Genomic DNA, 15,486 nt, shown 5'->3' on the forward strand with positions numbered 1-15,486 from the left:
AAATTGTTACATGTTGCATTTATATTTTTGTTCAATATATTATTATTATTACAAGACTAAGGCGTTACATTCAGGTGGTGCCTGTTAAGTGTTTGATTCAGTATTTGCACAGCAATGTTTTACATGCTAAATATGTATGTGATCTCCTTGTTTCCCTCACAGCAATCTCTCTTCACAATGTCAGTGTTTGCGTTCACTCTCCTAGTCCCGGCTGGATGGATCATGCACCGTATCCCAGTTTACCGCCAGAGACCCCTCCAGAACACTCACTCGGCTCCACCAAAATGTATAAAAGGACATCACTGAAAAACCACTGAGCCACAAAAACTGCCTAAATGTAGATAATCTTAATAATGTATAAGATGAATTAATGTATAAACACAAACTAAACCGCAATCATTTACCAAGTGGATGGTATAATGTTTAATATTTGTAATTTATTTAGTTTCTAAAGAGGTTGAATCATGAAATGTAGTATTTTTGTCTTGATGGCATTGCATTGTTGCTTGTCTTTATTGCAGACACTTAACATTGTTTCAGCAGACTGACACCCGGCCCACTCAGTTTTCACCTCCAAAATTCCAATCTACATGTGCCTTCAGTTGAATGAGTGATTTTTGAGATCTTCTAGTGGACATACAGAACCAGGCTCCAGACACAGGATGTTGTTACTTTATCAGATGGAGATGGGAAGGGGAATACTCTAGTCCTGGTTCTTGACAAACACTAAGATCTGTTGAGAAGTATAGTTAAGGTTGTAGTGTCTAGTCTCTTGCCTCAAAACTGAAATTCTTGTTTATCTTTTAGCTGGGGTGAACTGGGAATAATTCTAATTGCTTCCTGTAAAGAAAAGAAAACCATTCCTGATATACTGTACCAGTCAAAAGCTTGGACACACATACTCATTCAAGGGTTTTTCTTTATTTTGACTATTTTCTACATTGTAGAATAATACTGAAGACATCACATCTATGAAATTGTCACGTTCGTTATAAGGATCGGACCAAGGCGCAGCATTGTATGCGTACATTCTTATTTATTAAAAGAATGAAACAATTCACATACTATCAAAATAACAAACGCTATACAAACGAGTGCTGACAGGCAACTACACATAGACAAGATCCCACAAACACCAAAGGGAAATGGCTAACTAAATATGATCCCCAATCAGAGACAACGATTAACAGCTGTCTCTGATTGGGAACCATATCAGGCCAACATAGATATACAAAACCCCCTAGACCTACAAAACCCTAGACATACAAAAACCCTAGCCCTAGACAATAAAAAAAACCTAGACAATACAAAAACGAACGTACCCACCCTAGTCACACCCTGACCTAACCACAATATAAAGAAACAGATATCTCAGGTCAGGGCGTGACAGGAATAACACATATGGAATCAGAAAATTCAGAACATTTCAAGAACTTTCAATTTATCTTCAAGTGCAGTTGCAAAAACCATCAAGCACTATGATGAAACTGGCTCTCATGAGGACCGCCACTGAAAGGAAGACCCAGAGTTACCTCTGCTGCAGAGGATAAGTTTTTTACATTTACCAGCCTCAGAAATTGCAGCCCGAATAAATGCTTCACAGAGTTCAAGTAAGACATCAACAGATCTCAACATCAACTGTTCAGAGGAGACTACGCGAATCAGGCCTTCATGGTCAAATTACTGCAAAAAACACTACTAAAGGACACCAATAATAATAAGAGACTTGCTTGGACCAAGAAACACGAGCAATGGACATTAGACCGGTGGAAATCTGTCCAAATTGGAGATTTTTGATTCCAACCGCAGTTTCTTTGTGAGACGCAGTGTGGGTGAATGGATGATCTCTGCATGTGTATTTGCCACTGTAAAGCATGGAGGAGGTGTTATGGTGTGGGGGTGTCAGTGTCAGTGATTTATTTAGAATTCAAGGTACTCTTGAACAGCATGTCAACCACAGCATTCTGCAGCGATACACCATCCCATCTGGTTTGCACTTAGTGGGACTATCATTTGTTTTCAACAGGACAATGACCTCCAGGCTGTGTAAGGGCTATTTGACAAAGGAGAGTGCTGCATCAGATGACCTGGCCTCCACAATCACCTGACCTCAACCCAATTGAGATGGTTTGGGATGAATTGGACCGCAGAGTGAAGGGAAAGCAGCCAACAAGTGCATTCCAGGTGACTACCTCATGAAGCTGGTTGAGAGAATGTCAAAGCTGTCATCAAGGCAAAGGGTGGCTACTTTGAAGAATATAAAATATATTTTGATTTGTTTAACACTTTTTTGGTTACTACATGATTCCATGTGTCATTTCATGGTTTGATCAAATCAAACTTTGATCTCTTCGCTATTATTCTACAATGTAGAAAATAGTAAAAATAAAGAAAACCCCTTGAATGAGTCAGTGTGTCCAAACGTTTGACTCATACTGTAAATAGTCAGTTGCCATAACTCCCCAGTGACAATGGAAAGCCTGTACAGACTACAGTGGGGCAAAAAAGTATTTAGTCAGCCACCAATTGTGCAAGTTCTCCCTCTTAAAAAGATGAGAGGCCTGTAATTTTCATCATAGGTACACTTCAACTGACAGACAAAAAAAAATTTAAATCCAGAAAATCACATTGTAAGATTATTAATTAATTCATTTGCAAATTATGGTGGAAAATAAGTATTTGGTCAATAACAAAAGTTTATCTCAATACTTTGTTATATACACTTTGTTGGCAATGACAGAGGTCAAATGTTTTCTGTAAGTCTTCACAAGGTTTTCACACACTGTTGCTGGTATTTTGGCCCATTCCTCCATGCAGATCTCCTCTAGAGCAGTGATGTTTTGGGGCTGTTGCTGGGCAACACAGACTTTCAACTCCCTCCAAAGATTTTCTATGGGGTTGAGATCTGGAGGCTAGGTTACTCCAGGACCTTGAAATGCTTCTTACGAAGCCACTCCTTCGTTGCCCGGGGGGTGTGTTTGGGATCATTGCCATGCTGAAAGACCCAGCCACGTTTCATCTTCAATGCCCTTGCTGATGGAAGGAGGTTTTCGCTCAAAATCTCACGATACATGGCCCGATACATTCTATACTTTACACGGATCAGTCGTCCTGGTCCCTTTGCAGAAAAACAGCCCAAAAGCATGATGTTTCCACCCCCATGCTTCACAGTAGGTATGGTGTTCTTTGGATGCAACTCAGCATTCTTTGTCCTCCAAACACGACGAGTTGAGTTTTTACCAAAAAGTTATATTTTGGTTTCATCTGACCATATGACATTCTCCCAATCTTCTTCTGGATCATCTAAATGCTCTCTAGCAAACTTCAGACAGGCCTGGACATGTACTGGCTTAAGCAAGGGGACACGTCTGGAACTGCAGGATTTGAGTCCCTGGCGGCGTAGTGTGTTACTGATGGTAGGCTTTGTTACTTTGGTCCCAGCTCTCTGCAGGTCATTCACTAGGTCCTCCCGTGTGGTTCTGGGATTTTTGCTCACCGTTCTTGTGATCATTTTGACCCCACTGGGTGAGATCTTGCGTGGAGCCCCAGATCGAGGGAGATTATCAGTGGTCTTGTATGTCTTCCATTTCCTAATAATTGCTCCCACAGTTGATTTCTTCAAACCAAGCTGCTTACCTATTGCAGATTCAGTCTTCCCAGCCTGGTGCAGGTCTACAATTTTGTTTCTGGTGCCCTTTGACAGCTCTTTGGTCTTGGCCATAGTGGAGTTTGGAGTGTGACTGTTTGAGGTTGTGGACAGGTGTCTTTTACACTGATAACAAGTTCAAACAGGTGCCATTAATACAGGTAACGAGTGGAGGACAGAGGAGCCTCTTAAAGAAGTTACAGGTCTGTGAGAGCCAGAAATCTTGCTTGTTTGTAGGTGACCAAATACTTATTTTCCACCATAATTTGCAAATAAATACATAAAAAATCCTACAATGTGATTTTCTGGATTTTCTTTCTCATTTTGTGTACCTATGATGAAAATTACAGGCCTCTCTCATCTTTTTAAGTGGGAGAACTTGCACAATTGGTGGCTGACTAAATACTTTTTTGCCCCACTGTATAGGAAGCAATTTCCCTTCACCACTACATACTGCCGTTCTCAAATTGCCTATAGTAGTTTGATAGTATCCTTCCTAAACATGGTCTTTGTGCATACTGTCAAAATACATTGTTTAAAAATGCTACCCCTGATGCTCTTTATAAATTACAGTTACAAAATCTATGAAAACCATCTGGATTATAAATTATGAAAAATAGTGATATATAGCCTATAGTTTAAGAGGAGCAAGTATACCACTTTGAAACTCACTCTTTGAATCTCAGCTGATTCAAAAGAGCTTTAGCAGCTTCGTGTTGAGTCGGGTGTTAAATATCACTTTCTTGAATGACAATTTGTCAGAGTCGGACCAGTCCATTTTGAAAGGTATGTGCTGATTTGGGTCTGGCTTTTCTATCAGCACAATGACATATTCATTCCCAAATTATAAAAATGTCCACCGCATGCATTTAAATTATTTACAAGGCCAATGCAATTGATTGCAATTTCTGTTAACATGCTTTTTATGGAAGCAGTGGTACAACCAGAGCGAGCCTGTGAGCGAGAGATGGATTATTCACTTTTCCAAGACTGAGGGGGAACAGCACCGTAGGGGAAAAAACATTTGACAGTGTTTGTTTTAGGATTCGTGAAGTGTTTCCACAATGTCTACGAAAGCAGAGCAATGTAAGTACCATTATTTAAAATCCACCCATTTTTAGGTGTAATTTTCTAGTAAGAAAGCGAAGGAGGGGAGCTGTCCTTGGTGATGAAACCGCGGTTGCTAAGGCAGGTTGCAACACGTACTCGCTCTGCAGATGATGGCTCTAGGTAGGGGCTAGTGTAGGGGATGCGCTATTTTCTGGCGGTGGTCAACACAACGATATGGGGAAAACATAATAATAGATATTAACCTTTCATTTTTGATTGACACGTTGAAAGAAAGGTTGGTGCGGAGAAAGAGATGTAGGTTATTGGTTTCAAGGTCGATTTGACAAATGCTCCACTAAACAATATGGTGGCATTGGCGATCAGTAATGTGGTTGCTTTGCTTGTTCTTTTACTTACTTGACATAATATGAGACGAGTTTTTTCTTCATCATTTGCGTCTGAAACAGGTGGATAAGCATACTGCGGTTACACTGTATATGATCAACTGAATCAATGCACAGTGTAATAAACAATTGGTGGTTTGTTGTTGTTGTCAGTCAACACACCTTGGAGAACTCAACATTACTCAAGTAGGCATGTGTTACTTGGTTTCGAATAGGCCTATAGTAATAACTGGAAGAAACAAGTTAATATAGGCCCATCTACATTTATTTCGTATAAAGCCTGCTCAATATCGACTTGAAATGTACTTGGCCATGTTTGGGGCAAAATAGAATGTTCTATAGGCTAATCTATGGTCCCATGTAGGCTATATATTGGAAACATCGCACAAAAATAATCACCATTTCAACTCTAGCCAATAGATGATTTGTGTTGTTTCTCCTTCCTTCAGTACATAGACATTACTGAATTGGTCGGACATTAGTTTGCACAAGTTTCACACATTTTTGCCCTTAAAACAACAGTTGAAATTGTTTTTTTGTCAGGCAAAAACTAGAGACAGTAGATGTCCAGATTTTGCACCTTTGCTAATCTCGTCCACCTAGCAGGCAAGTGAGCCTGTGAATGAGGTTACACCTTTGCTTACATTTCTGGTTTTGCAAAGTGTGTCTGAAGGTAGCCTATTTTGTCAATGCAGTCATTCATTGCTATGAAATTTGCAAAAAATAACACACTCATACACCCTCGTAGATAACCTAAACACACGAATTGACTTACACATACACGCACGCACGCACACACGCACACACGCACGCACGCACGCACGCACGCACGCACCCACCCACCCACCCACCCACCCACCCCACCCACACACACACACACACACACACACACACACACACACACACACACACACACACACACACACACACACACACACACACACACACACACACACACACACACACACACACACACACAAGCAAAGCCTGTGGGTGTTGTTGTTATTTTTGGGACTTGTCATTTGCAGGTCAGCGAAAGCTAACCACTATTCCTCTCTGAGTCACAAAATGGCACCAAAACGACCCATTCCAGGGCTGGTTGTGACCTAGCTGGACAAACACAAATGCCACTTAAAGAGAGACAATGAAGGTTCACAGAGACCCTCGCCCTTTGCCATGCTTATGGGGCAGCATATCAATACCAACCATAACCCATTGCCCTCCCCCCTGATGTGATAAGGCTTCATCAGATGTCATATGTTTGTCACTCTGCTCTTTATCTTGTTTAGTTGCCTCTAAGATAAGATACTTGCAAGAGTATCACAACCGCGTGCAACACAATATTTACCCCGTGCCCTCCGGAACAGACATTGCAAACACATTGAAATACTTTTCCCAAACCCTGCTCAGGTAAGTAGCCTGCGCTGGAACCACAGGTGAAGTAAAGGAGTGTAACAGTATTTGGTGTTTAGTTTCAGAGGAGAGGTGACTGGGGTTAAGCCTAATTCTAATACATGCACAGCAATAAGACAGGATTACTTCTGGTAGGAAGTCAGTTGGAATTAAAAGATAGAAGTGGAAATATGGGAAACGGTATTCTACAATGTAACTTTATAGTGTGCATCATCATTTAAGAATCCTACTTGAAAACCCTCAGGTAATTCTCAGAGAGGGAATTGTCTTGCTCCATCCTCTGCCTTTGTGATACCATATGCTTCATGTTGCTGTATGAGGACCATGATCCTACAGTATCTCATCAGTGTACTGTAACAATCTGACCAAACTGGACGCGTGCATGCGCCATGTTGATTTTGTACCGCCACACCAGACATGATGATCAGGATCAGGACACGCAGGTTGAAATATCAAAACAAACTCTGAACCAATTATATTAATTTGAGGACAGGTCGAAAAGCATTAAACATTTATGCCAATTTAGCTAGCTAGCTTGCTGTTGCTAGCTAATATGTCCTGGGATAGAAACATTGGGTTGTTATTTTACCTGAAATGCACAAGGTCCTCTACTCCGACAATTAATCCACAGATAAAACAGTATATACCAAATTCCTTTCACGTTATCTCTCCTCCTTCCTCAGGCTTCTTTTGGACTTCTTTGAACTTTATATAGCAGTTGGCAACCAACTGGACTGTGGACGTCAGTTCATCTTTCAATCACCCATGTGGATATATGCCCATAAACACCAATGAGGAGATGGGAGAGGCCGGACTTGCAGCGCATTGAGCATCACAAATATAACCTATTTCTATTTTACCGCCTGGCCTGCCAGACACTTGCTGAGGCGCGCGAGCAGTGTGGGTGCAATGATTGAATAACATGTACTGTATGTGTACATTTATTTTTGCAAAGCTTGTGCACGAGATGCGAGTGATGTGGTCAGCATGATAGAGTCAACAACATGTTCCCCCTCTTATCATGCTATGGCTGTTTGGAATAGTATGCTCAAATTGAGACAAGCAATTAATGGCAATTTTGGTAGATTTGAATTGTGTTGATGTTGTCTGCAAGTAGGAGGTTATAAATGTTAATAATGATGTTATCTTGCTGATTATACCGGGCATGGTTTGTTTTTGATATTTGAGAAAAAAAGAACAAAAATAGGCAATCTCAACCCCTCTGTACGTTCAGTGTTAGCTTTCTAGATGTACATGTCCATGGGATGTCCTGGAGTCTCACTCCCAAAGGGGCTAGGGGAGGTCTGGTCCTCTGGCTCCTTGGGTCTGACAAGTCCCCAATGTGCTGTGACAGAGGATGGGAAGGAACAACACGTCCCCTCAGAACAGGTCAAGAAGCCAGGGCAGCCATTGTGGCCATAAGCAGTATGTGACATTTAAGGCTTTGAGTTTGAGCAGAGCTCTCTGTGAGAATGAGCTGTGCTTTGATCATTGGCTACAAAAATCATCATCATTAGGCACAGTAATCTAAAAGGATGTGCATGAGGGAGACAGAACTTTCATGTTCCACTTTCATGAAAATTATGGGATTATGACGATCCCTTTAATTTCCTCACACAGTGGACATACAGTAATAGTGTACTGTAAATACATTTTACTGTGGCCAAATTCAGATTATTTTCAAGTCAAACATTGGTAAAGTATCCTGGATCTTTCTGACTTTGCTGAGAGAGCTAGCAGCCCTTGTGAGTGTGTTGTTACAAGCCTGGCATCCTATTTGTCCTTGGCACAGATGGAGCGTGATGGGGGCTGTGATTGTACGAGCCTGTGTTGTGGCAGTTAACTCGAATGACAATTGTGTCTGTGAGGCGCGGTATCGTTGGGTTGTGAATGGAATCCTGCTGGTATGATACTGTAACATTCGTCTCGTGTTTTCCTTGAGCTAAATCCTAACTCACACATCAAGCCATGCCTCCCACATTGAAACCACTCTGCACTGCTCAGTAGACTCTCAGACATTCAGACAGACACCTGTGTTTCATTGGCCTAGGGTGTACTGAGGCTTGAAAACTGGAATGAGCATATGTCAGGTTCCTGAAAAGAAAGAACCCTGCACAGACAGAGGATGGAGCGGACAAATGAATATTTCATGAATTCTGCAGCATAGAAAGAAATCAGTGTAAGACATTGACAGTATTGGTTTAAAGGGATGGGGCTGCCCTTGGGCTCAATTTAAGGAGCTTTACCCCAAGGGGGTGTTATGTAACATGTCATAAATTAGTCAAATATGATATAGTTGCCAGATTTTCCTCCCAGCCAGTCATCTAGAAAGTAACACATACCAGCCAAGCTCTCTAGCTCTCTGCATCAATGAGCCATGGATTCACAGTCGCCCTGACCCCATGCCAAATTCCATCACTCATTAGAGTGACTGTGAGGAACCAACTGACACTGGAAACAGATAATGGAATGTATCATAGTATTATGGAATGTTGAATCTGGCATGAACAAGTCACACTCAAAGGAAATCAAAAATCTCACACCTAGCTATTTGAGACAAAAAACAGGGGCTATTACGGTATTGTATCTCCGAGCTAATGCTTCGTTACAGTAATGCTACTTATGATCAGTGGCTCACTCATGCTTGAGAGCAACTACACGTTGCCACAGTTAGAGAAAACATTTGGAATATAGCTTTGATTGGAAGTGTAGGATGTTTTATCTGATCTGAGATGTGCGTCTAACTGTGTGCGCATAACCTGAGTCTGTGTACTGTATGTGGGTTTGTCTGTGTGCGTGTATGTGTGTGTGTGTGTGTGTGTGTGTGTATGTGTGTGTGTGTGTGTGTGTGTGTGTGGGGGGTTGCTCAATTGAATTCTGCAGTTTGATATGTGCAAAGGGCTCAGTGTTATTAAGTCATACTCCACAAGATGTAAAGTTGACCCCCCCCCCCGATTGTTAAACTGACTATCCATTCCAACTCCCTGAGAAAAACGTTAACGCTTTTCACACTTTGGTTACTGGTATTTAAAACTGTCCAACATATCCAAATTCTTGCGGAGCATAACTTTCAGGGGAATTGTCAGAGTAAAGAAAGTGCGAAATGATGTTGGTATTGTAAAATGTTATAATAGTAGACTATTCTGTATTTCTGCACTATAATCTCCTTACTCACACCCCTCTAGAACTGCTATACCTTTATCTCTATAAATGACCTTTCAAAAACACAATACATCAGCATTTGTAATCTGTGCTCTCATGCTAAGTACCTCCAAATCATTTTACTGATAGAAAAGCTTAGTTCTTTTACATAATGTTTAGTGAAAGAGAAGGGCTCTCCACCCCCCCCCCCCCTCCCCAACGCTAGAATCCTCACACACTAACCAACCAACTCGTTCTCCGTCTCTGGTGAGATTTCCACCTTGCCAGGGGACAGAAAACACAAACGTCCATTCCACATTAGCTCACAAACATAATGCTACCGGTCATCCCGTTTGAAACAACCTATTCCTTTGTCATTATAGTTTCTCCCCTACCGTAGATTAGTTCTTACAATTATTTAAGAGACTCGAATCCATATGCCTGTTGGATCTCATTATTAATCCTGATGATACTGACACAGTATCATAATGTATGCGTACAGACATTTCTCTGGTGCAATAAACATGTGTTGTGACCCAGGAATTCTTATCTAACCTCACACACATATTTATTACTAGCTGAAGCATGTTTCCAAAGTGCCACCTCTGTATTTTTCCTAAATGATGTGGTGTTGCTCTCGTCCTTCACGACAGCCCCACAAAACAGGAGATATTTCCCTGAGAAACATCATGGCCCATTTGCCTCTCGGTATGATTGTTGCTGAATCGATCTGATCGGAATATAGCAGCCATAGAGGGAAAACCATTGGCAGTTTCCCCTTTGGAGAAGTATGGGGTTGCCACTGAAAACATGCAATTTTTTACATTCTTGCTCCTTGTCACCAGATACGCATGAGATGCAGTGGTCATTGCAGTTTTTGCAAACGTTTCTGTTCATATTTTTTGTTTTTAGAAGACAAAGAGATGTACAAAAAGTGAAATAGAAAATGTAAGTAATTCTATATGACACTGAACAGATAAAGCAGGGAACAATTCCCCATGCCTTCAGTGAAATATTACAGACACTGCATCCTATGTGGAGCCTATCTGGGTTAGTTCTTTTCTATTTACCCTGTCTCTGTAGTGCCATTTCAATGTAATGTGCTGTTTCTTTGTTTCTTTGTTGTCTCTTTTTTCCCTTGTTCCCCCCTCCCCCCCTACCCCCTCACCCCCGGAGCAGCATTCTGTCCCGCACAGGCAGGAAGGAGAACCAGGAAGCATCCAATTTGGCCGTGCCCATGACCATGTGTCTTTTTCCTGTGCCATTCCCACTCACCCCATCTCTAAGACCACAAGTCAGTTCCATCAACCCTACAGTTACTCGCTCCCTCCTTTACAGCGTTCTGCGTGATGCCCCGTCAGACCGCGGGGGGCAGGGGCAGCAGAGTCGGGACGCTCAGCTCTCAGAGTACCCCTCTCTGGACTATCAGGGGCTCTATGCGACCCTCGTGACCCTGCTTGACCTGGTGCCCCTGCTGCAGCATGGTCAGCATGGTGAGTGAAGCCAGGGTGTCCTCTGTACATGTCCACCCCCCCGCCTCATTTCCACCAAGAGAGGAGTCCCACAGATGATCTGAAGGGATGCATGGGGTGATGGGGAACACGCTGGATCCTGACAGCTCACTTTGTTGATAACATAGAACATGGAATTTACAGACATACTGTAGTACTGTAAACATGTATTAACTGTTTGCTTTCTCTTTGTAAATGAGAATGTGAAATTGGAAAAATGCACTGAAAATGTATTTGCAGAAAAGCCATTTAAAGGTTAAATTGCTATGGCTAGCATATGTTGTGTATCTATTAACTGCACCAGGGAATAGTAATCTGTCAATAGCAAGTATGTTAATACAGTTGAAGTTGGCAGTTTACATACACCTTAGCCAAGTACATTTCAACTCAGTTTTTCACAATTCCTGACATTTAATCCTAGTAAACATTCCCTGTCTTACGTCAGTTAGGACACCACTTTATTTTAAGAATGTGAAATGTCAGAATAATTGTAGAGAGAATGATTTATTTCAGCTTTTATTGTTCCATCACATTCCCAGTGGGTCAGAAGTTTACATGCACTCAATTAGTATTTTGTAGCATTGCCTTTAAATGGTTTAACTTGGGTCAAACGTTTCAGGTTGCCTTCCACAAGCTTCCCACAATAAGTTGGGTGAATTTTGGCCCATTCCTCCTGACAGAGCTGGTGTAACTGAGTCAGGTTTGTAGGCCTCCTTGCTCGCACACGCTTTTTCAGTTCTGCCCACACATTTTCTATAGGATTGAGGTCAGGGCTTTGTGATGGACACTCCAATACCTTGACTTTGTTGTCCTTAAGCCATTTTGCTACAACTTATGAAGTATGTTTGGGGTCATTGTCCATTTGGAAGACCCATTTGCGACCAAGCTTTATCTTCCTGACTGATGACTTGAGATGTTGCTTCAATATATCCACATAATTTTCCATCCCTCATGATGCCATCTATTTTGTGAACTGCACCAGTTTCTCCTGCAGCAAAGCAGCCGCACAACATGATACTTTACGGTTGGGATGGTATTCTTCGGCTTGCAAGCCTCCCCCTTTTTCCTCCAAACATAATGATGGTCATTATGGCCAAACGGTTCTATTTTTTTCATCAGACCAGAGGACATTTCTCCAAAAAGTACGATCTTTGTCCCCATGTGCAGTTGCAAACCGTAGTCTGGCTTTGTTATGGCGATTTTGGAGCAATGGCTTCTTCCTTGCTGAGCGTCCTTTCAGGTTATGTCGATATAGGACTCGTTTTACTGTGGATATAGATACTTTTGTACCTGTTTCCTCCAGCATCTTCACAGGGTCCTTTGCTGTTGTTCTGGGATTGATTTGCACTTTTCGCACCAGAGGCAAATCAAATAAAACATTTTTTTGTCACATACACATGGTTAGCAGATGTTGATGCGAGTGTAGCGAAATGCTTGTGATTCCAGTTTCGACCATGCTGTACTATATAACAAGTAATCTAACAATTTCACAACAAATACCTTATACACACAAGTGTAAAGGAATGAATAAGAATATGTACATAACAATATATATGGATGAGCGATGGCCGAACGGTATAGGCAAGATGCGGTACATTTACATTACATTTAAGTCATTTAGCAGACGCTCTTATCCAGAGCGACTTAGATGGTATAGAGTACAGTATATACATATAAGACGATAAAGTGACCAGTGATACATTTATAACATCCCATTTTTTATTATTAAAGTGGCTAGAGATTGAGTCAGTATGTTGGCAGCAGCCACTCAATGTTAGTGATGGCTGTATAACAGTCTGATGGCCTTGAGATAGAAGCTGTTTTTCAGTCTCTCGGTCCCAGCTTTGATGCACCTGTACTGACCTCGCCTTCTGGATGATAGTAGGGTGAACAGGCAGTGGCTCGGGTGGTTGTTGTCCTTGATGATCTTTTTGGGATTCCTGTGACATCGGGTGGTGTAGGTGTCCTTGTTAGCAGGTAGTTTGCCCCCAGTGATGCGTTGTGCAGACCTCACTACCCTCTGGAGAGCCTTACGGTTGTGGGCGGAGCAATTGCCGTACCAGGCGGTGATACAGCCCGACAGGATGCTCTCGATTGTGCATCTGTAAAAGTTTGTGAGTGTTTTTGGTGACAAGCAGAATTTCTTCAGCATCCTGAGGTTGAAGAGGCACTGTTGCGCCTTCTTCACCACGCTGTCTGTGTGGACCAATTCAGTTTGTCCGTGATGTGGAACTTAAAATTTTCCACCTTCTCCACTACTGTCCCGTCAATGTGGATAGGGGGTTGTTCCCTCTGCTGTTTCCTGAAGTCCACGATCATCTCATTTGTTTTGTTGACATTGAGGGTGAGGTTATTTTCCTGACCCCACACTCCGAGGGCCCTCACCTCCTCCCTGTAGGTCGTCTCGTCGTTGTTGGTAATCAAGCCAGCCACTGTAGTGTCGTCTGCAAACTTGATGATTGAGTTGGAGGCATGCATGGCCACGCAGTCATGGGTGAACAGCAAGTACAGGAGAGGGCTGATAACGCACCCTTGTGGTGCCCCAGTGTTGAGGATCAGCAGGGTGGAGATGTTGTTTCCAACTCTCACCACCTGGGGGTGGCCCGTCAGGAAGTCCAGGACCCAGTTGCACAGGGCGGGGTCGAGACCCAGGGTCTCGAGCTTAATGACGAGTTTGGAGTGTACTATGGTGTTAAATACTGAGCTGTAATCGATGAACAACATTCTTACATAGGTATTCCTCTTATCCAGATGGGTTAGGCCAGTGTGTAGTGTGATTGCGATTGTGTCGTCTGTGGACCTATTGGGGCGGTAAGCTAATTGGAGTGGGTCTAGGATGTCAGGTTGCATGGAGGTGATATGATCCTTGGCTAGTCTCTCAAAGCACTTCATGATGATGGAGGTGAGTCCTACGGGGCGATAGTCATTTAGCTCAGTTACCTTAGCTTTCTTAGGAACTGGAACAATGGTGGCCCTCTTGAAGCATGTGGGAACAACGGACTGGGATAAGGATTGATTGAATATGTCGGTAAACACACCAGCCACCTGGTATGCGCATGCTCTGAGGACACTGCTAGCGGGATGCTGTCTGGGCCAGCAGCCTTGCGAGGGTTAACACGTGTAAATGCTTTACTAACGTTGACTGCGGTGAAGGAGAGCTCGCAGATTTTGATAGCAGACTGTGTTGTTGGCACTGTATTGTCCTCAAAGCAAGCGAAGAAGTTGTTTAGTTTGTCTGGGAGCAGGACATTGTGGTCCTCGACGGGGCCGGTTTTCTTTTCGTAGTCCATGACTGACTGTAGACCCTGCCACATACCTCTCGTGCCTGAGCCATTGAATTACGACTCTACTTTGTCTCTATACTGACGCTTAGCTTGTTTGATTGCCTTGCGGAGGGAATAGCTACACTGTTTGTATTTGGTCATGTTTCCGGTCGCCTTGCCCTGATTAAAAGCAGTGGTTCGTGCTTTCAGTTTTGCACGAATGCTGCCATCAATCCACGTTCATCTCTAGGAGACAGAACGCATCTCCTTCCTGAGCGGTATGACGGTTGCGTGGTCCCATGGGGTTTATACTTGCGTACTATTGTTTGTACAGATGAACGTGGTACCTTCAGGGGTTTGGAAATTGCTCCCAAGGCTGAACCTGACTTGTGGAGGTCTACAATTGGCTGGTTTATTTTGATTTTCCCATGATGTCAAGCAAAGAGGCACTGAGTTTGAAGGTAGGCCTTGAAATACATCCACAGGTATACCTCCAATTGACTCAAATGATGTCAATTAGCCTATCGGAAGCTTCTAAAGTCATGATATAATTTTCTGGAATTTTCCATGACCTCCACAAGTCTGGTTCAACTTTGGGAGCAATTTCCAAATGCCTGAAGGTACCACGTTCATCTGTACAAACAATTGTACGCAAGTATAAACACCATGGGACCACGAAGCTGTCATACCGCTCATACCTAGAGATGAACATACTTTGGAGCAAAAAGTGCAAATCAATCCCAGAACAACAGCAAAGGACCATGTGAAGATGCTGGAGGAGACCGGTACAAAAGTATCTATATCCACAATAAAATGAGTCCTATATCGACATAACCTGAAATGCCGCTCAGCAAGGGAGATGCCACTGCTCCAAAACCGCCATAAAAAAGCTGGTTTGCAACTGCACATGGGGACAAAGATCGTACTTTTTGGAGAAATGTCCTCTGGTCTGATGAAACTGTTTGGCCATAATGACCATCGTTATGTTTGGGTGAAGCACGGGGGTGGCAGCATCATGTTGTGGGATTGCTTGGCTGCAGGAGGGACTGGTGCACTTC

The 15,486-nt window shown here is 42.7% G+C and overlaps 1 protein-coding gene across 7 annotated transcripts in view; it reads left to right on the forward strand.

Annotated features, from left to right (window-relative positions):
- Positions 1 to 4,559: 4,559 nt before the first annotated feature.
- LOC118369081 (protein unc-79 homolog) overlaps positions 4,560 to 15,486 on the forward strand; it is a 49,349-nt gene continuing 38,422 nt past the window's right edge. For 3 of the 7 annotated variants that reach the window (XM_052496834.1, XM_052496833.1, XM_052496836.1), the window contains exons 1-3: positions 4,561 to 4,732; positions 6,390 to 6,510; positions 10,834 to 11,147. In XM_052496834.1, the coding sequence (XP_052352794.1) occupies positions 4,711 to 4,732; positions 6,390 to 6,510; positions 10,834 to 11,147 (457 nt within the window). In that variant the 5' untranslated portion in view covers positions 4,561 to 4,710. Of the gene's footprint in view, positions 4,733 to 6,389; positions 6,511 to 10,833; positions 11,148 to 15,486 lie in introns of all 7 variants that reach the window. The other 4 variants (XM_052496835.1, XM_052496837.1, XM_052496838.1 and 1 more) reach the window with 4 other exon arrangements.

The sequence above is a fragment of the Oncorhynchus keta genome, chromosome 35 (assembly GCF_023373465.1).
Source record: "Oncorhynchus keta strain PuntledgeMale-10-30-2019 chromosome 35, Oket_V2, whole genome shotgun sequence".
Classification (NCBI taxonomy): Eukaryota; Metazoa; Chordata; class Actinopteri; order Salmoniformes; family Salmonidae; genus Oncorhynchus; species Oncorhynchus keta.